The following is a 23,979-nucleotide window of genomic DNA, read 5'->3' on the forward strand; positions in this document are numbered from 1 at the left end:
GGAGCAATTTCCAAATGCCTGAATGTACCACGTCCATCTGTACAAACAATAGTACACAAGTATAAACACCATGGGACCACGCAACCATCATACCGCTGAGGAAGGAGACACATTCTTTCTCCTAGAGATGAACGTAGGTTGGTGCAAAAAGTGCAAATCAATCCCAGAACAACAGCAAAGGAGCTTGTGAAGATACTGGAGGAAACAGATAGACAAGTATCTATATCCACAGTAAAACGAGGCCTATATCGACATAATCTGAAAGGCTGCTCAGCAAGGAAGCAAAAATGATCAAAATACATCAGCACTGCACTTTATTACTCTTACTCTTATATCTTACACCGGACTGTCATAAATTATATTATTATTATTATATATATTCTCTCTGAACAACTTACTATCAGCCGACAGCCTGAATGTCAATACAGTACAATACAGCCTGCTGTACATTCTATAAATACTACTATATATAATTTTTTATTTTTATTGAATAACGTGTATCTATATTGTGCGTATTGTATACTGTACAGTGTATGTTATTATTTGTATATTGTTGTGTGTATATTGTATATGTATATTAGACTTTAAATTGTGTTGTGTTAATTTGATGTTATTGTAAATTGGTATATGTCTCATCACTGTCACGACTGCTATATTGATCAGAACTGCACCCAAGAATTTCACACACCATTGCACTCGTGTATATGGCTGTGTGACAATAAATGTGATTTGATTGATTTGATTTGATTTGAAGCACTGCTCCAAAACCGCCATAAAAAGCCAGATAACAGTTTGCAAGTGCACATGGGGACAAAGATCTTACTTTTTGGAGAAATGTCCTCTGGTCTGATGAAACAAAATTTGAACTGTTTGGCAATAATGACCATCGTTATGTTTGGAGGAAAAAGGGTGAGGCTTGCATGCCGAAGAACACCATCCCAACCGTGAAGCATGGTGGTGGCAGCATCATGTTGTGGGGGTGCTTTGCTGCAGAAGGGACTGGTGCACTTCACAAAATAGATGGCATCATGAGGAAGGAATATTATATGGATATATTGAAGCAATATATCAAGACATCAGCTATTAAGTTAAAGCTTGGTCGCAAATGGGTCTTTCAAATGGACAATGACCCCAAGCATACCTCCACAGATATGGCAAAATGGCTTAAGGACAACAAAGTCAAGGTATTGGTGTGGCCATCACGAAGCCCTGACCTCAATCCGATAGAACATTTATGGGCAGAATTGAAAAAGCGTATGCGAGCAAAGAGGCCTACAAACCTGAATTAGTCACACCAGTTCTGTCTGGAGGAATTCCAAAATTCCAGCAGCTTCTTGTGAAAAGCTTGTGGAAGGCCACCCAAAACATTTGACCCAAGTTAAACAATTTAAAGGCAATGCTACCAAATACTAACAAAGTGTATGTAAACTTCTGACCCACTGGGAATTTAATTAATTTAATTTAATAAAAGTTCTCTACTATTATTCTGACATTTCACATTCTTAGAATAAAGTAGTGATCCTAACTGACCTAAGAGAGAGGGAATGTTTTCTACGACATTTTTTAAGCTGAATGCTGTGCTTTCAGCCCATTTGTGCCCTGCTCTTCTATTCTAGGTCAAATTTAACAGTATAGAGAATGTTATTCCCAAAAGCTAAATCTAATACAGATTCTGGTAAAAACCCAGATTATAGTGCTTGCCTTCTTTAAGTAAAATAGATTTCCTTCTTATTTTCCTAGCTGCTTAAATAAAATGATTGCCTAATGACTTTTAACATGTATAAAAAATAAATAAAAAAAAAGGAATATATTTCCACCTTTGATCAAAGGTCAGACTATACTGGAATGGTGCAAACATGTACGAATGCAGTTTTAAGAAGAGTCATTTTAACTGATCGATGTCAAAGAATTCCATTATTCATGTCTGGAGGCACAGGGCTCTGTGAATCAATGATTATCGCATATTGTAAACCAAAGATCAGCAAAGTCTTGTGTGTAAACGTGTTATTGTATGATACAGCCTAGATTAGAGTGCAAACAGAAAGACATGAGCTCCAAAACACTGACAGTGCCATTTCGTTTACTCCGTAATTGGTTTCACAAACATCGGCATGTTTTCCACGTGGATCCAGTGCGGCTGTACTATTAGACTCCGCAGGCAGCTGCAGGATCAGCTGTGAACACCGTGGACCTCTGCACCGACACGTCACCAAACCCGGAGCTGCCATGTGCTGAGCCATGGCCGAGGCAGAGGTTGGGGACAATGTGTTCGGAGAAGACACTACTACTGTTAATGGTTAGACACACACACAGAGTTTCTGTTTTGTGCTGTTGGGCAACCTGCAGAGAGAATTTAAAAAAGACTGATTCAGTTTAAGCCATTTTCATACAGTAGTCATTTAAGAGGCTGCATGCAGTCTGATCCATTTCTAAAACACAAACAGTGATGTCCTGCATCTCTTCTAGTCTTCACCACACCTGTTGTTCCAGCAATGGCCACGAGAGGCCACGTCTGACCCCATCTGAGAAATTGTCAGTCAGTAACATGTACCTACTGTACTTTGTAAGATACCTTACATAGATCTGTCAACAACTACATCGTTATGTGCAATTACTAAAATAAATGGTTAGATTTTAGACAATCTCATTGCTCATCACCTAATAATCGGTTATTACTCAATATTACATGGTGTTAACTCTGAATTTGGTCTGTAGACACATGAAACATCTATTTCTATGGCTTTTATTTAATTTATTATGTATTTTCAATTTCTATTTCTTATGTATCAAAGTATGTTTATCTCTCTCTCTCTCTCTCACACACACACACACACATTGTGTATATATATATATATATATATATATATATATATATATATATATATATATATATATATATATATATATATATATATATATACATACAGGGTTGGGGAGTAACGGAATACATGTAAAGGGATTACATATTTAAAATACAAAATATAAGTAACTGTATTCCACTACAGTTACAATTTAAATCATTGATAATTAGAATACAGTTACATTCAAAAAACATATTGATTACTGAAGAGATTACTTTGCAGTTTATTGTCATTTGTTTCATTTAATATTTAGTCCTTTCAGATGGAAAACATTTATACATATAAATGATGCGATCCAAAGTGCATTTGAACAGTGGTGAAACACTTTCTTATGATGTGTTACATTAAAGAAGTAAGTTTGGAGCAGAAGAAATAGAAATAAACCTTGTGTAAAATTGTCAGCTTTATGCTAAGCTAAAATGCTATTTCTAGCCATTTTACACGCACATGTTACCAGGCACGATCATATTTATTTATCAAGAAAATTCACGTTGGATCATAATTTCTTTTTTTCTAGGAAGACCTTTGATATTAGGGCAAAAATTGTATTCTTGATAATAATATTTGTATTGTTTTCCTGTAAAAATATCTAAAAATCCTTAAAACAAGATAAATTTGATTTATCTTGTTTTAGAAACAACACAGCATAAGATATTTAGGTTTTCCAGAGAATGTATTTTGAACATGTGTATTTTGTCTTACTGTACTGGTAGAGTTTTTATATTCAAAACAAGTGAAAATATCTACCAGTGCTGAAGAAGTAATCCAAAGTATTTAGAATACATTACTGACCTTGAGTAATCTAATGGAATACATTACAAATGACATTTTACAGCATTTATTCTGTAATCTGTAGTGGAATACATTTCAAAAGTAACCCTCCCAACCTTGTTTGTGTGTGTGTGTGTATATATATATATATATATATATATATATATATATATATATATATATATATATATATATATATATATACAGTAACAAAATTGTTAAGATGTGTAGTTTAAAACATTTATTTAAAAAAAATAAGCAGTAAAAATATTTTGTTTTAAAATATGATTAATATTTAAAAAATGTTTTTCCACCAAATCAAATCATGTGGCGTAACCAACATGTACTGTAGGTTACCATTTTGTTGTCATGTGACAAAAAAACATAAGACAAACGAGGACCCCTTCAGCCCCTCATGACTGTGTTCACGAAGTAAAAAAATAATAATAATATTAATAAAAATAAAAAATACCTTGAAATTTATGTTTGAAAATGTATTTTAATACTTTTTCTTGATGCTTACACTATATGACATTTTTTAAAATACACTGTAAACCCTAATGTTGTCATTACTGGAAAATCAAGTTGTCTTAATTTAACATTAAATGAAATGTAAAGTTTTTGGGCTCATAACTAAATTATCTATGTTCCTTTAACTTATTTATTTTAATCCATAGATTTTAAGTTTGAAAAACTCAAACTGTTGAGTATAAAATTGAGGCTTGGGGGAATACCCATACGTTTATTTAATAATTGACCTAAAATCAGTTTTAATTTCATTAAATTTGAGTCCATTCAATTAAAATTAAGTAAAAATTACAACATTTAAATAGTAAATCTGAGTTAAGTCTGCTTGCATCTAGTTAACATAAATAGTTAAGTTCATTCTATATGATCACCAAGTTAAGTGAACTTGAGGGAACAAGTTTACCCAATCAATTGAGTAAAGTCAACTTATTAGGGTTTTCAGTGTAAATAAAAATTGTTTTGTAGAAAATGCTATCAAAAGTTTTTTCAAAAATTGGTGAAACCAACATAAACACAAATATTACATTTCTACAACCGTGACACATTTTGAAGACTTTTCACATTTTTTATAAGCTCAGACAACCTTGTTTTCCAGTGACCCGTATATACTCATACACACACAGTGGGGAGGGTCTGTCAAATTAATTATTTTGCTGACTGTTCTAATTTAATTCAATATTTTAAAAGACAAATTACATTATAAGCATAACAATTTGAGCGAAAACAGTAATTGGAACTTTTAGATGAATTTCAGAATTTCTCAGTATTTGGTGTGCCCCCCATGCCACAAATGTGCTTATTTGATTAGTGGCCTAGAAATAGTGCAGAATCTTAAATATTTCTCTTCATTCGACAGTGCTGTGAAAAAGTATTTGTCTGATTTCTTCTGTTTTTGTGTATATCTCATACTAAATTGTTTTAAAATTTCTAACTAAATCTAACATAAAACAAAGGCAATCTGAGTTTGTGAAACACAAAATACAGTTTTTAAATTATGTTATTTATTGAAGCAAAAACATTATCCAATACCAACTGAGCCTGTATGAAAAAGTATTTGCCCCTTAGTTACTAAATCCCCAAATCTATGAAACTGCATTCATAATGGGGCTCAGCTGGACTAGACACACCAGGCCTGATTACTGCCAGCCCTGTTCAATCAAATCAACACCTAAACTGAACATTTCCAGCAGCGTGAAGTTGGCTAAAAGGTCTCAGCCAGTAGCACACTATGCCAAAGTTGAAAGAAATTCCAGAAATTATGAGGAAAAAGGGGATTGAAATACATCAGTCTGGGAAGGGTTACAAAGCTCTTTCAAAAGCTCTGGGACTCCAAAGAACCACAGTGAGAGTCATTATCTCCAAATGGAGAAAACTTGGCACAGTAGTGAACCTTTCCAGAAGTGGCTGACCTTCCAAAATTCCTCCAAGAGCACAATGACGACTCATCCAAGACACAAAAAAGTAGGGCTGCCCCCAACCAAATATTAATATATGATATTAATTTAATTACTTGAATATATATTTTGGGGGGGGTTCCAACCTGAAAATGGTTTGAGTTCCCGGGCTGAGAAAGAATGTTATAAGTAACATTGCTAACACTGTTCTACATTACAGAGAAATACTAAACCGTAATAATGAGCCTTTAAAATATACATTTTACAAGCGCACACACGAAGCGAGCCGCAGCGACAATGGCAAAAGTGGTAATGATTCTGAATGTGTCAGAAAAACCAGCAAGGAGACTGTCTGAACATTTTGTGCATTTATAGAGTGAAATGCACATTAGGATTGTGCCAACAGACGTTGATCTCGGGGATCAACGATGGTCAGAGTGATCGCAATAGCTGATGCCTTTGACGATATCAAGACGATATTTGGCTCGTTTTCCCATTAATCTATTAAATTATTATTATTATTAGGCTATTATTATTATCAAATTAATATTACAAATAATTTGCCCCACGGCACACAGACACGGTCTTGAAGAAACACACTTTATTATACTATTAAGAACAGATGACAGAAAAGCCGTCTATGTGCATGTATGACACGCTGTTTGTTCGAGGCGTGCAGTCTCGTGGAACACGTGCAAGTAAAAGGTTATCACTCTTTCTTTGTTTCTGTCTTCTGAATTTTTTTTTTTTTTGTTGCAAGAACAATATCGTCTATGAGTGCCTCAGATGACCTCAGACATCTCAGCTCAGGAGGTGTTTTGAGTTCAGTTCACTTTATTTCCACAGAGCAGTTCATTGTGACCACAACTCTGCAGCCTATACATATGTGATTTAAACATAAAATAATACAAAAACACATTCACCTCGAACCAGGATTTATGTTTCAGTGATTATTATCATCATTATAATTGTTATTTTTACATTATAATTGTTTTTATGTCTTCATTTGAGTAAGTAATTTTCCTCCTGCATGTTTTGATGGATGCTTGCCTGACAGTAAATGGAAAGGTGGTTACTTATATATATATATAATTTATTTGATCACTTTGTTATTTTAATTGCTTTTTTGTTGCAGTTTGAATTTAGAAATGCATTTGATATAAGTTTTTAATTATTTTAAATAAATTAATAAAAATTTCAATGCAAAATCACTAAAGCAAGAATATTCACCAATCCCTCAGCCCAGTATATGTGTGTGTGTGTGTGTGTGTGTGTGTGTATATATATATATACACAGGTGCATATCAATAAATTAGAATGTCATGGAAAAGTTCATTTATTTCAGTAATTCAACTCAAATTGTGAAACTCGTGTATTAAATAAATTCAATGCACACAGACTGAAGTAGTTTAAGTCTTTGGTTCTTTTAATTGTGATGATTTTGGCTCACATTTAACAAAAACCCACCAATTCACTATCTCAAAAAATTAGAATACATCATAAGACCAATAAAAAAAACATTTTTTGTGAATTGTTGGCCTTCTGGAAAGTATGTTCATTTATTGTATATGTACTCAATACTTGGTAGGGGCTCCTTTTGCTTTAATTACTGCCTCAGTTCGGCATGGCATGGAGGTGATCAGTTTGTGGCACTGCTGAGGTGGTATGGAAGCCCAGGTTTCTTTGACAGTGGCCTTCAGCTCATCTGCATTTTTTGGTCTCTTGTTTCTCATTTTCCTCTTGACAATACCCCATAGATTCTCTATGGGGTTCAGGTCTGGTGAGTTTGCTGGCCAGTCAAGCACACCAACGCCATGGTCATTTAACCAACTTTTGGTGCTTTTGGCAGTGTGGGCAGGTGACAAATCCTGCTGGAAAATGAAATCAGCATCTTTAAAAAGCTGGTCAGCAGAAGGAAGCATGAAGTGCTCCAAAATTTCTTGGTAAATGGGTGCAGTGACTTTGGTTTTCAAAAAACACAATGGACCAACACCAGCAGATGACATTGCACCCCAAATCATCACAGACTGTGGAAACTTAACACTGGACTTCAAGCAACTTGGGCTATGAGCTTCTCCACCCTTCCTCCAGACTCTAGGACCTTGGTTTCCAAATGAAATACAAAACTTGCTCTCATCTGAAAAGAGGACTTTGGACCACTGGGCAACAGTCCAGTTCTTCTTCTCCTTAGCCCAGGTAAGACGCCTCTGACATTGTCTGTGGTTCAGGAGTGGCTTAACAAGAGGAATACGACAACTGTAGCCAAATTCCTTGACACGTCTGTGTGTGGTGGCTCTTGATGCCTTGACCCCAGCCTCAGTCCATTCCTTGTGAAGTTCACCCAAATTCTTGAATCGATTTTGCTTGACAATTCTCATAAGGCTGTGGTTCTCTCGGTTGGTTGTGCATCTTTTTCTTCCACACTTTTTCCTTCCACTCAACTTTCTGTTAACATGCTTGGATACAGCACTCTGTGAACAGCCAGCTTCTTTGGCAATGAATGTTTGTGGCTTACCCTCCTTGTGAAGGGTGTCAATGATTGTCTTCTGGACAGCTGTCAGATCAGCAGTCTTCCCCATGATTGTGTAGCCTAGTGAACCAAACTGAGAGACCATTTTGAAGGCTCAGGAAACCTTTGCAGGTGTTTTGAGTTGATTAGCTGATTGGCATGTCACCATATTCTAATTTTTTGAGATAGTGAATTGGTGGGTTTTTGTTAAATGTGAGCCAAAATCATCACAATTAAAAGAACCAAAGACTTAAACTACTTCAGTCTGTCTGCACTGAATTTATTTAATACACGAGTTTCACAATTTGAGTTGAATTACTGAAATAAATGAACTTTTCCACGACATTCTAATTTATTGAGATGCACCTGTATTTTGAACCCAGATTATGTTATTTTATTAATTGTTCTTGTAATCTTTGATCTATTTGACTTATCACGAAGCAACTACTGCATGATTTATGTAGCACAAATACCACATTATCTGTATACTGAAATTAATGCAGTCTTGTCTTTGTTTCTAGCTCCCAGGCATCCATTCTACAACAGTAACTACACTTGCTGACGGCACCTTCGACCTAGACCAGCTGATCTCCAAGATCCATCACGGTTAACCTGACCCACACTACCCACGCTCTCGCCTGGTGTGTGTGGAAAACACGCACAATATTCAGGGAGGGCGAGTCCTCCCACTTTCGTTCCTGCAGGAGGTTAAAGGCTTAATGTTTATAATTTTTTCAATGTTAAATCTACAGAATTATACTATAAGTAAGCCATTTGTAGGTGTATTGCCCCGAAAAGTGTAAACACTATCAAAACATTGCTCTGTTTGTTTGAGCATCCCAACCAGCCTGACACAGAAGATTGGCTCAATGGCGAGTGTTTGGAGCGGGACTATCTATTTGGCTGACCAGTGGAAGACTGGGAAGCTGTTTGAGAAACCTGTTAGATAACAGTCAATATTTTTGCAATTCTGTTTGGTGATGCTAGATATTCAGAAATTACATGCTTCCCCTTAATAAAACATTGGTAAATGAAATTTGTGTAAGTGAGAATGTGTTGAGGCAGCCAGACATCTTGAACTAAACTCTGAACTGTGTGACACAATTCTTCCATTTACACCATGTCTGGTGATGCTATTTTTTAGTAAATGAGTGTATAAACAAAGACTGTTTTATTCAGTACTTCAGCACAAACAGGTTTATTGGCTTGCCACAGTTGTCACATATTCCCTGTTTTTTGTATTGACTTATGTTGAAATTCTTGTTTAGTTCCCATGTTTCTGTTTCCTGTTAGTTTGTAGTCCTTTTGTAGTTTCATTTTATGATTGGTTTTCCCCTGACTGTTTCCACAGGTGTTCCTCGTTCCCTTGTTTGCCCCTGTGTATAAGCCCTTGTTTTCCCTGTTTCCTTTGTCAGTCTTCACATGTATTATTCCTTTATGTTCTGAGTTACCTGGTTTACTTTTGTTTTATTAAATACGCTGTATTTAGATCCTCCATTCTCTCCTGACTCGTTACAACAGTCCTGAGTTTCCAAGCAAATTTTTACAAAGGTGGCACTATGACATCTTACACATGTAAGACAATTATTTGTAAACTGTCTTTCAAAAAGTCCTACACTTAAAAAAAAAATAGACCCTAACAATAACCTTAGACCACATCCACACTAATCCATTTAAGTTTGAAAACTCAGTTTCCTAACATCATCGTTTTCCAAAGTATGCAGTTATGGAGAGTGTTTTAGAAAATGCTTGGTTTTCGGTGGAGGAAACCGCTGTTTTACTGTGGATGAGAGCTGTGAACGAAGCGCAGTCAATGCTCTTTCCAAATTAAACGTTTGAGTATGGACATTAAAATACATTAGATGGCCAAAATTATGTGGACAACAGGTTTGGCTATTCCAGTGAAGAGAAATTTTAATGTTACCGCACACAATTACATTTTAGAAATTTGTGTGCCCTGCCAACTTTTTGGCAACAGTTTGGAGAGGGTTTTTTTCTGTTCTGTTTTGCATAAAATGAGGTCCATGAAGAAGTAATTCATTGAGTCTGGTATGGAAGCACTTAATAGACTGCACAAAGCCCACACTTCAACTCCATTGAACACCTACCTTTGGAATGAATTAGAACTCCGGCTGTGAGCCAGGCTTCATCTCCCAACTGTACACTTGTTTCTGAATGGGAGCAAATCCCTGTAGCCATGTTCAGCATCCAGTCTTGTTGAAATTTTTCCATGAAAAGTGCAAACTATTAGGGGGGACCAATTACCTATTAATGCCCACAGTTTTGAAATTGTATGCATATAAAAAATTTTTTGACAAAGTGACTATTCACTATTGAAAGGCCTTGGACATGCAATTACCTGTATATAAGTCTCAAAGCTTCGCTCTGTGGCTGATCAGTATGGTCTGGGTGTGCATATGGATGGAGCAAGGGTGATGAATGCAGCTGTGGCTCAGGGTGTCCATCCCTCTGTTATAATGCAGCACTGCCACTCAGTGAGTGTGTGTCTGTCCAAGGTAAGCTGTCGCATTCACTGGCCTTGCATTCTTTAGGACCCACTTTGGTTTTTTGTAATTTTAATAGTGCTTGTATATATTTTACCAGACCTTAAATCTTGGCTAAAAAAAAAAAGCTCTTGAACACAAAATATGTATCGTTTTAAAGCTTAGAAGCTGTAATTTACAATGCATATAGGCATTATGACCAAAACTGAACAAGTGCTTTGAAATTTGCAGATAAATCAGAAGTGTTTCGTTTTGATCATTTATTAATAATTTTAGACTGCACATATTATTGTAATCGGTAAAAACATCAAACTGATCAAATAGCCATGTGTCATATGTTGTTGGAAACTCTCAAAGAGTAGAATATAACCAACCTATTTGTTTTACTCACAGGCAAAAATATAGCGAGTTATAGCTAAGTACATGTCTTTGACAAATGTCACATGTAAACAAGTTTTGATTATAAGCCACATTTTTCCTCATAACTTCACGAAAAAGAAACAGAACATAAAATATCACATAACATTACTTAGAGGAGGGGATTCCCATTAAAATGGGATTCCCACACACAATATAATCAGATGCATAAATCATTAGATAATCCACACGAAGCACAATGTGCACACAGCACATAATGTGCTATCTGGCTAAAAACACGTTAGCTTTCCTGGATCAGATGACTTCAGCAGAAATTATGGAGAACGTTGTCCAGCATCATGGAACGCTAAACTAATCATATAAGGATTCAGATCGCTGCAACCAGAGGTTGAAGTCATCCAAATATGGGCAGAGAGGATCGTTTATTTCAATTACATATGGCCACCAGGAGATGGCACCAAGTACATGACACAGACTCAATGATGGCTCAAATGACACAGAATGGAACTGAATGAGATCTCAATACTCATGCCTGCATGCTTTGGGGAGAGAGCATACCTTTAGTCATTGTTGTATGATTAGTTCTTATGTACAATTCTTATGTTTGTTTTGTTTGAAGAGGCATTTGCACACATTTTTGGGCACTAGGATAAATTATGTTTGTAATGCTTAAACTTTTGATTGCTTTGTCATATCAACACAAAATTTTACTCAGTTACAGGTGACATGATTGGGAACAATTTTTTCATTTTTTCTGAGCTACCTTATTAACACCCTGAAATATATAATGCCAAATCAGAAAAATAAGAAAAAAGTAATTTTTTTGTGTGATTTTTCAGCAGTTTCTTTGGCTATTCTTTGGTATTATAATTTATCATAATCTATATCAATTAAAAATTTGAAAAGTTTTCTTTAAAATGATACCAAACAATTGACCCTCCTTGTTTTTTGTAGAGCTATAAGCCTTTAAGTTTGGGCATGCCACTGTAACAGGAAATCTTTTAAAACACCCTCAGATCTTAAAGGGTTAAAAATATAAAAAAAATATAATTGTAATTCATAAATTGTATGAATTTATGAAATTTAAATTACGTGACAACATGCTCCGACTTGACTTTTGTGGATAATACCTTTGTCCTAAGAACATTTTTAAACCTTTTATTAAAAATCTACCTTCATAATATAGTTTACTATGTGGTTTGATTATGTTCACGTGTTAACCCAAAACCTATAACGAAAATATGATGATAGTGAAAATTTGCTTTAGAGAATAGAATTCATAAAAATTATTCTAATTTAAGAGGGTTTTGAACTAGGTGTTTAAACATAAAAAACAAAACAAACAAAAAAAAAAAAAAAAAAAAACACATTTGTGCAATTGGACCTTTGACTCTAAATATCATCGCTACTGAGATATAACCCTTGTGACAACTTCCTTGTAACATCTAGCCCCAGTGTCCCTATTTATTGTAATCTAGTTATACATACACTACTACCTCAACAACTTCTTGTATTCCAGGATCAACTTTAGATAATTTAGATAGATAACTCTATGCTAACATTACATAAATCTCTCACAGCAACCCAACAATCTCAGTGATAGTTAGCTAATTTACAGGCTATGTTATAGATACAGTGAATCTAGCTGAAATATGACATTTACATTGATTCTTCATATTAGAGGCAGAATTAAGGCTGACATCTCGACTGGCTTGAGTAAGCTAAACTCACGCCACGATCAAGCATTTGGCCTTCTTCACTGCGAAAAGCCCTTTCAGGTGCGGCCATGGATGTTCAGGTGTTGATGTTGAACTGCTGCTTGAAGCATCCTCCACATTCATAGCAGTTAGCAGCAGATCTACAGCTGCCATCCATATTTCTATGCGTGATTTGATCACAAAACCAGATTTGCCAGTTCTTGAGATTTGCCAGAGATGTTACCCCTCTCTTCCACCAAGGCTCTTGCAAGTTCCTGGACATTCCTGGGGGGAATGGCCCTAGCCCTCACCCTCCGATCAAACAGGTCCCAGACGTGCTTAATGGGATTGAGATCCGGCTCTTCGCTGGCCATGGCAGAACACTGACATTCCCGTCTTGCAGGAAATCACGCACAGAACGAGCAGTATGGCTGGTGGCATTGTCATGCTGGAGGGTCATGTCAGGATGAGCCTGTAGGAAGGGTACCACATGAAGGAGGAGGATGTCTTCCCTGTAACGCACAGCATTGAGATTGCTTGCAATGACAACTAGCTCAGTCTGATGATGCTGTGACACACCGCCCCAGACCATTATGGACCCTACACCTCCAAATCAATCCCGCTCCAGAGTACAGGCCTCGGTGTAACGCTCATTCCTTCGATGAGAAACGCGAGTCCAACCATCACCCCTGGTGAGACAAAACCGTGACTTGTCAGTGAAGAGCACTTTTTGCCAGTCCTGTCTGGTCCAGCAAAGGTGGGTTTGTGCCCATATGCGACATTGTTGCCGGTGATGTCTGGTAAGGACCTGCCTTACAACAGGCCTACAAGCCCTCATTCCAGCCTCTCTCAGCCTATTGCGGACAGTCTGAGCACAGATGGAGGGATTGTGCGTTCCTGGTGTAACTCAGGCAGTTGTTGTTGCCATCCTGTACCTTTCCCGCAGGTGTGATATTCGGATCCTGTGCAGGTGTTGTTACACGTGGTCTGCCACTGCGAGGACGATCAGCTGTCCTTCCTGTCTCCCTGTAGTGCTGTCTTAGGCGTCTCACAGTACGGACATTGCAATTTATTGCCCTGGCCACATCTGCAGTCCTCATGCCTCCATGCAGAATGCCTAATGCACGTTCACACAGATGAGCAGGGACCCTGGGCATCTTTCTTTTGGTGTTTTTCAGAGTCAGTAGAAAGGTCTTTAAGTGTACTAAGTTTTTATAACCGTGACCTTAATTGCCTACCATCTGTAAGCTGTTAGTGTCTTAATAACCGTTCCACAGGTGCATGTTCATTAATTTTTTATGGTTCATTGAACAAGCATGGAAAACATTGTTTAAACCCTTTACAATAAAGATCTGTAAAGTTATTTGGATTTTTACCAAATTATCTTTAAAATACAGTGTCCTGAAAGTTTATGTGAACTGTATTGTTTATTTCCTTTTTTAGAAATGTTTTGTATGCTCTATTACCACTTTCAGATTCCATGGGAAAGCAGGAAAACAGCTCACACAAAATACAGAAACTAAAAGGCTCATTTGATCTGAATTGCTCTTTGGCAGGGACTGGGGGCACATGTGGGCACCGTGCTTGCTGGTCAAAAGATTTCATACAGACAGCAGCTCGTGCCTGCAAGGCGCTTGGCGGAGGAATGCGCCAGCCAGGCATCTTGGCAGCAGCTGGTAAGATTGCCCTGTCAGACATGATTGGCAGACTGGAAGAGGACCACAGGAAAGCCAAACACTTTGCTCAAGGTGACAGGACCCCATAGATTTTCTTGAACTCTCAGATCAACACAGCTCAAGCACTGTAGATATTATGTATTAAAACACTAGTTCTTAGTCTAATAAAATGATTAATGAATCAGATTAAATATTTTTGGCATATGAAATACTCTTATTGCAAACTGATTTAATTATCCCTACCACTGTGATTTTGTTAGTAATCTAATTATGCTCATTGTACTATAGCAATTATGTTAAAAATGCCTGCAATTTGTAAAGCAGCAGTCATTTCACAAATCAGAAACCATAAGTACATTAAGAAAAGAGGTTGGCTGTGACATGCCACTCACCCTCATGTCTTTCAAAACCATTTGTGACCTACTCCATCATTTTGAGTCGCATTGACCCAGAATCAAATTTTGAGTTTTAGGCACTAAAATAAAAAGGAAGGTCTCAGCGGAGAGTTCTAATGGTATATTTATGTTTTTATTCCAAACTGTTGCTAAGATACAATCATTTAAATGATCGCTGTCATAATACCTTGTTTTTGAGAAAAAGATTCAGTACTATTTTCAGACATTATTTGACAGAATTGGAAGATTTGTTCAAGCATACATTGAATAATTAAGACATAAATAACAGGTTAAGTAAAAAAGATATATACACTCACTGAGCACTTTATTAGGAGCACCTTTACACCAACTCATAAGATTATCTAATCAGCCAATCATGTGGCAGCAGTGCAATGCATAAAATCATGCAGATACGGGTCAGGAGCTTCAGTTAATGTTCACATCAACCATCAGAATGGGGAAAAATGTGATCTCAGTTATTTTGACAGTGGCATGATTGTTGGTGCCAGACGGGCTGGTTTGAGTATTTCTGTAACTGCTGATCTCCTGGGATTTTCATGCACAACAGTCTCTAGTGTTTACTCAGAATGGTGCCAAAAATAAAAAAACAACATCCAGTGAGCGGCAATTCTGCAGACAGAAACGCCTTGTTGATGAGAGACATCAACGGAGAATGGCCAGACTGGTTCGAGCTGACAGAAGGGCTGTGGTAACTCAGATAACCACTCTGTACAGTTGAAGTGAGCAGAATTGCATCTCAGAATGCACAACACATCAAACCTTGAGTCGGAAGGGCTACAACAGCAGAAGACCACGTATGACACTTTATTAGGACCATAGTGTTCCTAATAAAGTGCTTAGTGAGTAGAAATCTGTAAAGCAGGGACACTGCTCTTGCATGTTAAGTGCGCACATGCATATTAATTAATTCATTGCTATATAACATCAACATGGGCTCACAAAGCACACTTAAAACATATCCAATAGTATGTTGTATTTTTTCTTTGCAATATGCTCTTCTCTAGAGGTAATTTTTTTTAAGTTAACTAACTATGGACATTGGATAAGTTTTCTGAGGTAAATGTACCGTTAAGTGAAAGTTGCTAATATCATTGATGTCTTCCTGTGGTTTAAACACTGATTCATCCATTACATTAGAGTTGATCAATTAAGCCATTTGCATTGTATCATTCATATTTTGTTTTTTTTTTGCTGTAATTTGTAGTAAAGAGGAGGGCTGATCGGACAAGAAACGATGCAGCTCTCCTACTTGAATTGACAACAGCTATAGCGATTGAATAAACCACACTAAAGAGCATAAAAACTAAATTTGTAGTTTGAATAACATTGACATCATTTTAAAGCTGAGACTTTGTTGTATCAAAAACAAAAGAAAACCCCCCAAAAATCCAGTTTTTGACCGAATTTCTCCAAAAAAGGACCATTGCAACTTCGCACTCATTTTAAAAGAGCACGTCACGTATGACTTACTTTTGTATTTTTATTTACAGCAGTCTAACCTGCTCTTTTACTTACAATGAAAGTGACCACAGCTGTCAAGCTAAATATTCAAGGAAAATTTTTCATTGAACAATGACTTAAATTTCAGTCTGCTTCTCACGCAAAGCTATCATATGGCTTTAGAAGAATTGGAATATAGTGCACAAGTTGTATGGACTACTTTCTTGATACTTTTACCGTGTGTTTTTGTTCTTTTGGACAATCTGCTAAACTTCTCCTTTTTCGTTCCACAGTTAGAGTTATGCCATACAGGTTTGGAATGACATGAGGGGAAAAAATATGACAGTTTTTTCATTTTTGGGTGAACTAACCCTTAAAAAAAAGAGTCAATAAACCAGGCATAGGTTTTGAGCATCCATATTTTTCTCACCTTCTTGTAGCGCTGCTACAGTGTGACCCTCCTCTGTACCAGGTGGATCTTGCAGAAACCAACATTCTGAGGTTCCGCCTGCTGGACCACAAGATGAGCCAACAGAGTTCTGTGAGTGGATGGCAGGTGTGGATGAGGAGGAGGTGAAGGCTCTGGGACAGGGGGTTATGGGTGCTGATGTGACCTCATGTTGGGGGCACCATCAGGGCTGTATAGCATTTGGGCATCAGTGAGGAAGATACTCAGCTGGCTATACAGAAGGCTCAGTTTGTGGTTCAAAAGCACAGATTCAAGTCTGTCAAGGCAACATGAGAACAACAATATTTGACCACAGTGGTTTTGTAGTCAACTCGGGTACCACTTGAAGAGCCCATGAAATCAGAATTGTAGTTTTGTGGCTTTTTGTCTATGTCGGTTAGCTCTGAGGCCATCTATGTACTGTATAAGTGCACTCCGAATTTGACAAAAGTAACTTTTAGCAGATACACGCATTTACATTTTACAGTCTTTTTTGGCAGAGGCATCTCTAGGATTAGAAAAAAATCAGGGGCTGGTGGGGCCAAAACATTAGGGGCTAAGATTATCCAACCATAAGTTACGAATGCATAGACATAGAAAACTACATTCATTATATTTTGTTTTCCACATAGGAGGGGTGTTTCTGGCCTTCTAGCTTTTCATGATTCACCTATGAAGTAAAATAGTGTTCTTTTGTTTTGTAGCGGGGTTTGGGGGCAAGCCCCTCTGATACATTTTTTTAAAAGAACAGCAAGAAAACGTGATTTTAAGGAGTTTGGGAGCAGCATTTCTACATTTTCTTGTGTAGCTTGAATGTAAATATGGGATACAATGCATCTTTAGACTTAAAGTATTTACATGACCTAACTAGCAAAAGTTCTCACAATGGCCTGTCATAAAAAAAAATTTAAAAGTAGCTTGCTGTGACAGTACCATGCTAAAGTGATGGTAATACCATGGTATTTTAATTTAAACTATGTTATTTAAATGATAATCTATGGTATCTGAAGTATTTTAGTACTCTAAGTTATTTTCTATCTAAGCATCATTAACATTTTGAATTTAACACTGAATTATTTTTACTTTAAAGTGCTATATGAAATCAAACTAAATTTAAACACCTTATTTCTATGAGATTAGTTATGAGACTAGAATAATTTTCTGATTGTACCCATGAGTAGAACACCTTATTGAGTTGGGACTGTGCTAATGAAAATGTTTTTTCCTACTCCATAACAAATATTGTTTTCCTTTCATTAGGCTCTTAATGATTTAAATAATCTTTAGGAATATTTAGGCTAGTTTATTTATTAAACATCATTCATAAAGAACATACATTAAACAGGAGGAAAACTTTGTCCATAATTTTTCCATATATCTTGGAGGTCCAGACTTTAAAGCCCTTTTAACTTCCCTTATATTTACAGTGCAATTCCATATGCATAGGTAAGACCATGGATGGCTCCTTATTAATGGTTAGGTTACTCTTTAGTCTTTACCTCGTCAGTGCTGTTTAGCCATTTGAGATGTTTGGTTTTCTCCATAGCGTTTTGAATTAGACAATTCTGAGTAGAATTCAAATGGGTCACAATAGTTTTGTGGTAAGCACTGAGATATGGAGGGAAGCCTAGATGACACAGTTGGATAGAGTAGAGCGCATTAAGCAATGGCGTAGATTTGGCTTGAACAATGGGGGGGGGGGTTGCAGTGTGAAGCATTTACATGTTTCCACTGATCAAAGTATAACTATTGTGGGGTTGTACTTGCTCATTTCGATTATTGAGGGGTTACCTTCCCGAAATCCAGGCTTGAATTGTGCATTTGATGAGGAAGCATATTTAGCGCATATAAAGAGCCAAACGGCAGATGAATATTATTCAATTTGCAGGAAAACTGCGGCAATAGCCAACACCTACTTAACTCCAGCTTCAGTTCCACTTAAACACCTGCAATTCCCAAAAAAACATTCAGGGCTGGACCAAAATCATATGGGGCTCGAGCCCCAAACGTTTTGACCTAGCGACATGCCTGCTTTTTGGTGACTGGGCCAAAAGTATTAAGCATCTTGTGCTCATGGGTGTATACATATTGTTGTCCAATTATGTGCTCTCAAGAATGACTTAGCAAATGACTTAGTTTTGACTAGCAAAGACGAGTAACAAATCAGACAACAATTTGATGGGGTCTTTCAAAGCTCCAACTGGACTAAAAATGCAAATAGAAGCATAATTATATACACCTTCTTACACTCTGATTTGACAGCCTAACCAAGACTCGCCCACTTACACTACCCTTATATAGTGGTGAGAGTTACACTATGCCTGCCCACTTGTTGTGAATACAGTATATACATATTGCTTACAGACTACTACTTTTCAGCATCTAAATTTAGTGACAGGTTCATTTGGAAAAAAAAAATACATCATCTCTACTGTACAAATGAGTTATGCATGGTATAAAAATATAATATGTTAAGTTGATTACACCATACTGTATGTTGGCCCTACTAACAATTCAGTGGATCAAAGTATTTTAATGGTTTCTCACAATGAACTGTTATGATTAACATCTAAATCTTGTTATATTTCATACATTTAGCACCAGCAAATTTAGGAGTCCAGAGTGCATTTGATGTTATTGCTAGTTTTATTTCTTTTTACCATTGGATAAGTGTTATATAAGAGTTGCCCATAAGGATGGGACATAGTAAGTGTAGAGACAGATCGTCATGACGACAAAGAAGAGATTGCATTTGCAGCAGTGGATGTCAAAAAGGGGCTCAGGGCCACTGTCTAGTCTCGTGTTTTTTTTTTTTTTTTTTTTTTTTGTATGTTTAATCTAATAGCATGTAGGAGAAATGCAATGACTAGTTCTACACCAACGTTTTTTAATGAAGTATAATTGAAATAAATTATATATATATATATATATATATATATATATATATATATATATATATATATATATATATATTATAAATATAATATATTTATTCTGTTGCTTATTTCGTGAATCTTTACAGTTCAATATCCATGGATACGTACTAATAAGACTGCCTTAAGTTAAATTGCCAATGTAACACTGAGTGAAGTCTGACAAACCAACATCTCTAGATATGTTAATTGCTTTATAAAGATGATATAACTCTTGAACCATTCAGAGAGTAAAACCTACATCAAAAAGAGTGATATTTTAAGGACTATTTGAAGTAAATACTATGTGCACACGAAATCCCTAACAATCTATGTTTTTTGACAGAAAGAATGTTTGACATGAAAACAATAGCTGACAGTCTTCAGTTAGATGTTAGACATTACACTTCACTTGGTAAATGAAAATTAATAGACACAGAATGGACAGGCACATCACTATACTGCATACAGTATGTGTGTAAAACATTGTATAAAAGAAAATATATGGGTATGTGCCTTTAAGGAGTGAGCCACAAAGAAACATTCATTTCAGGCTTGTGTGGTCAGTTAGGGCCCTGATGGGGTGAACTAATCAGCCTCTTATGGAGGAGGCAACAACAACAGAATGGCTTCAAAAGAAATCTGTAATTATGTGGCGAGAGCTTGAGGGTTATGACTGGTCACAATGTATTCATTTGATGCCAAAAATAGGCATAACAAAAAACACAATTTATGGTCTGTGAATAATTCAACATCATAAAACATTTACAAATGTTTGGGAAGCAGTAGCTTGAAAGCTTTGCTTTCAGGTCCAGTTTTTATTTTTTCAAATGAAATAGCTATAATTTACACAAATAATATTAGGGCAAATAAAGAATCATCAATTTCTGTTCAGAAAGGAGCATCAAGGCCTATATATATATATATATATATATATATATATATATATATATATATATATATATATATATATATATATACACATATATATATATATATACATATATATATATATATATATATATATATATATATATACGTATATATATATATATATATATATATATATATATATATATATATATATATATATATATATATATATATATATATATATATATACGTATATATACGTATATATATATATATATATATACGTATATATACGTATATATATATATATATATATACGTATATATACGTATATATATATATATATATATATATACGTATATATATATATATATATATATACGTATATATACGTATATATATATATATATATATATATATATATATATATATATATATATATATATATATATATATATATACGTATATATACGTATATATATATATATATATATATATATATATATATATATGTATATATACGTATATATATATATATATATATATATATACGTATATATATATATATATATATATATATATATATATATACGTATATATACGTATATATATATATATATATATATACGTATATATACGTATATATATATATATATATACGTATATATACGTATATATATATATATATACGTATATATATATATATATATATATATATATACGTATATATATATATATATATATATATATATATATATATATATATATATATATACGTATATATATATATATATATACGTATATATATATATATATATATACGTATATATATATATATATATATACGTATATATATATATATATATATATACGTATATATATATATATATATATATATACGTATATATATATATATATATATATATATATATATATATATATATATACGTATATATATATATATATATATATATATATATATATACGTATATATATATATATATATATATATATATATATGTATATATATATATATATATATATATATATATATTCTTTCAACAAAATAAGTCAGTATAATGATAATCATGAAAAAGGAACCTCTTTCCCCCTTTTGTTCAATTTTCTTTCCACACCTGAAAATGAGCTTGAATGATTCTGATTTCTTGTCTTCGCCAGAGATTGTAACTCTGCTGAAAGTGTTAAAGTAGATCCCTGACATCTATGGCCACTGTTATCCTGTGTTGAAAATAATTAAACACACTGCAGGGTTCTTGTTTAAGCCATGTTAGACAGTACATTCATTTTGATTCATAAATCAGTGTCAAAACGACTCGAATTCTCTTGATTCACTTTTGCAGTTTCCGTAAAATGACATTACATTTCATCTGTTAATTTCTGTGTATAATCAAAATGTATATTTAAGCATTTGGCAGACACTTTTATCTAAATATATTAGTATGTATGTTCCCTGGGAGTAGTTTTCCTGATGTTGTTATTTGTCTGTTAGTCAATAAAAATTTTAGACCAACCTTTTGATGCACAAACTTTATACTGACTTTTTTTTTTTCTGTAAAACCTAAGTTAAATGTCATATGTAGAATGAACATTATGTAATTAGCCATTTAGTACAGACATTAAATAAATCTTTAATCTTGATCTTAAAACACAATATTCCCTGCTGTTTCCATAAACCAAAATCAGAATAATATGCAACACAAGATACTTAATTTCCATAAAATACCACCTCTTAGAGACTGAAAGCTGTAACACTAAACATGCCAGTCGACAACGCATACTAAATAAGTTAAGTGCAAAGCACTCAATAAACAACAAAAATCACACGTAATTTGGACTGGAATGAGAAAATTGTGTTAAAAGCAGAATCGTGTTTCAAAGAACAATATTTCCAAGAGCAACAACATTCACAAGACGTCGAATTTCTGTACAAACACAATAAGATAGATTTAGCACATATATTCTAAAAGTGAGAGTCTGACCCATTAAAATAAATGACATTTGATCTGGCAGTCATTTAGATGAAAAAAGCAAAATGCAGAGCACACAGTCATGAAATTTAATGTTTAAGAACCATGACTAATAGAAAACATCATAGAAGATACAAAACACAAAATAAAGCTATGCAAATTGTGGAATTCAAATGAATTTCTTTCAGATAGGCCTTTTCATAAACCACCCATATATTATGTACAAACAGGCTGCTGTAAAACATATAAACATATAAAGAGAAGTAAGAAAAACATGTATCCTGGAAAACAGGCACCCAGCATAGAAGATATCACAAACACAGGAGATTTACAGTAAGCAATTACAGTAGCAATTGGGGATTGAATTGGTCTATATAACCATATGAAACGAAAGGATGCTTCAGTTCAGAAGAAGAAATAGAATCACCTCTAACAGAAATAGCATTTGAACAAGTTCTATGGAACAGAGCTCAGTATTTGTAAGCTTTTAAAAAGCCAAAGGGCTGTTTGGTTTCACCAGTGGCATACACAGACCTCAGCAGGGACAGGGGCGGAAGAATAAAAAAGGGTACTGATATTAAAGAATAGTACTTATACACTCACTGAGCACTTTACTGGGAACACTATGGTCCTAATAAAGTTCACGACATGGTCTTCTGCTGTTGTAGCCCATACGCCTCAATGTTCAACTGTGAATTCTGAGATGCTATTCTGCTCACTACAATAGTACAGAGTGGTTATCTGAGTTACCGTAGCCTTTCTGTCAGCTCGAACCAGTCTGGCCATTCTCCGTTGACCTTTCTCATCAACAAGGCGTTTCCGTCCGCAGAACTGCCGCTCACTGGATTTTCTTTTTTTTTTTTTTTTGGCACCATTTAGAGTCAATTCTAGAGACTGTTGTATGTGAAAATTCCAGGAGATCAGCAGTTACAGAAATACTCAAACCAGCTTGTCTGGCACCAACAATCATATCACGGTCTAAATCACATTTTTCCCCATTCTGATGGTTGATGTGAACATTAAGTGAAGCTCCTGACCCATACCTGTACCAAATTATGCATCTTCTTGTTGCACTGCTGCCACAAGATTGGCTGATTAGATAATCACATGAATAAGTAGTTATACAGGTGTTTCTAATAAAGTGCTCAGTGAGTGTATATTTAACTAATTTCTTTGCTTTTAAAGTATTTAAGCATTTTTCTTTTATTATAAACACATCCAAATGTTTATATTGTTTCCTTTATCACAAATAATAGCCTATTCTGTTATATATCTCACAAAAAGGACCAAGGTATTGTAAAAGTTTTTTTTTTTTTTCGTTTTTTTTTTATACATGGTCCGTGCATACTATGCTTTTGACACGTGCCATAGTAAAACCACGGTATTTTTGAAGTGCCTTGTAGTACCTTGACAATATCATGAAATATGAATATAGTAATCATTCAGTATTATGGTATTACCTTGGTAACGCCACAGTGCTTTTTTGTTAGGGTTCTCCTGTTTGCAGATGGTCCAAACGTGGCAGACAAACTTTTATGAACTAAGAAAAGAGATCATATTTCTCCTGTTCTGTTCTCTCTGCAC

At 34.9% G+C, this 23,979-nt stretch overlaps 1 protein-coding gene across 1 annotated transcript; it reads left to right on the plus strand.

Annotated features, from left to right (window-relative positions):
• The first annotated feature begins 2,446 nt into the window (after window positions 1-2,446).
• On the plus strand, window positions 2,447-16,916 carry tha1 (threonine aldolase 1). The gene is given in 8 exon segments (XM_051667356.1): window positions 2,447-2,563; window positions 8,585-8,770; window positions 10,442-10,579; window positions 14,199-14,232; window positions 14,235-14,390; window positions 16,615-16,698; window positions 16,701-16,774; window positions 16,776-16,916. Coding segments are annotated over 8 exon segments (930 nt in total).
• Window positions 16,917-23,979: the final 7,063 nt, after the last annotated feature.

The sequence above is a fragment of the Myxocyprinus asiaticus genome, chromosome 32 (assembly GCF_019703515.2).
Source record: "Myxocyprinus asiaticus isolate MX2 ecotype Aquarium Trade chromosome 32, UBuf_Myxa_2, whole genome shotgun sequence".
NCBI lineage: Eukaryota > Metazoa > Chordata > Actinopteri > Cypriniformes > Catostomidae > Myxocyprinus > Myxocyprinus asiaticus.